Source organism: Pundamilia nyererei, unplaced genomic scaffold (genome assembly GCF_000239375.1).
Source record: "Pundamilia nyererei isolate P.nyererei 1_Seehausen unplaced genomic scaffold, PunNye1.0 scaffold00361, whole genome shotgun sequence".
Taxonomy (NCBI): Eukaryota; Metazoa; Chordata; class Actinopteri; order Cichliformes; family Cichlidae; genus Pundamilia; species Pundamilia nyererei.
In genome coordinates this window covers 54,197-55,663 of record NW_005187762.1, presented here as the reverse complement: position 1 = coordinate 55,663, position 1,467 = coordinate 54,197, and the positions used below count along the sequence as shown (strand labels likewise).

Genomic DNA, 1,467 nt, shown 5'->3' with positions numbered 1-1,467 from the left:
AAAAGGAGCAGGAGAGGAGAGACCTGGAGGAGACGGTGGATGTTTTAAGGAAAGAACTCAACAAAACAGAGCAGGCCCGGAAGGACGCCAGCATCAAGGTAACAACAGGAGTGCCGATCAAACGCGACACGTTTGCTCCAAGCTACACCTGCAGCTTCTATACCTTTGTTTCCTTAACATGTAAAGGATTTTGTTGGGCTTCTTTTTCTTTTATTTGATGCCTTAATTTTAGCTCATGCATGCACCTGTGATTTGATGGACAATTGACAGAAAAGTCGTTCTCTGTTCTCACGTGTGTGAAGAGATGCTGATAAGAAACAAACGATGCTTCGAAAATGAACAAAGAAAGAAACTAAAATCCTCCAAAAAGGGAAAACAAAATGTCCAAATTCACATAAAGTGAGACGCCTTTTTGACAACTTAATAAACGTAATAAAATAAAACAGCTTTTTAGATTCAGATCTTTAAAAAAAAAAATCCCAAAATTAAAGAGCTTGTAACCATCGAGGCGTGAGACGGAGTCAAAAACAGATTCCTGCAGCCTGTCCCAAAGCTTCTGTCCACAGACGAATCCAAGCTTGTCAGGGTTTAAGTCGATGATCAGGCAGCAGACAGGAGATAAACCCAGGCTGGTTTCTTGATGTAGAACATTTTCTGTTTTCCAGGCGTCGTCTCTGGAGCTGCAGAAGAGTCAGCTGGAGACGAAGCTGAAGCAGAAGGAGGACGAGTTGAACAAACACTCTGCGATGATCGCCATGATCCACAGCCTCAGCAGCGGCAAGATGAAGAGCGACGTCAACCTGTCGCTCTGAGCAGCGACCGAGCTGCACCGGAGAAAATCTGATTTGAAAAACATCCCCATCAACTTTCAAGACTATAAGCTTGAGCTTTAAACCTTCAGGAAACTTTTTATAGAAAACACTTAATGAACTGTATTAAACACAACTTATATTTTAAAATATGTCAGTTTTTCTGTGTCTGTGTTTTTATTTGGTAAATAAATGATAGATATGTGTGTACATCCTAGATCGTTTTTGTAAATTCCTCTTTTAGAAAATATTTTAAAACGTAACTAAAATAAACTGTAGCCTCGGCCTGCTTTTTGAAATAAATTTTTAATTATCATTTACATATTTATAGAGCTGACGGATGTTTTCAGGCAGATGTTTCTGATTTGTTCAGTATTTTTTGATAATTCTTGTGAACAGAATATTATCTGGCTTCCCAACAGATCAAATAGTGAGATGGTCCAGTCGTCTGATAGGTGAGCCGCAGTCTTTAGGGATGCAACGATACCAGTTTTTTCAAACCGATACGATACCGATACTATAATACAATTAATTGGAAGACAGGTTTTATTATATTCCCTGCCGATAAAAAATTAAATCTAAAAATGACCACAAAAAAATTTCAAGTGAAAAATAAGCACTTCTGTTAAATTATTGCAGAGTCTCCACATTGTAATTT

At 38.2% G+C, this 1,467-nt stretch overlaps 1 protein-coding gene across 1 annotated transcript in view; it reads left to right on the top strand.

Moving 5' to 3' along the window:
* Window positions 1-966, top strand: part of cip2a (cellular inhibitor of PP2A) — an 18,401-nt gene extending 17,435 nt beyond the window's left edge. Inside the window, exons 16-17 of the mRNA XM_013915765.1 lie at window positions 6-98; window positions 666-966. Coding sequence (XP_013771219.1) covers window positions 6-98; window positions 666-812 — 240 coding nt within the window. The 3' untranslated portion in view covers window positions 813-966. The remainder of the gene's footprint in view (window positions 1-5; window positions 99-665) is intronic.
* Window positions 967-1,467: the final 501 nt, after the last annotated feature.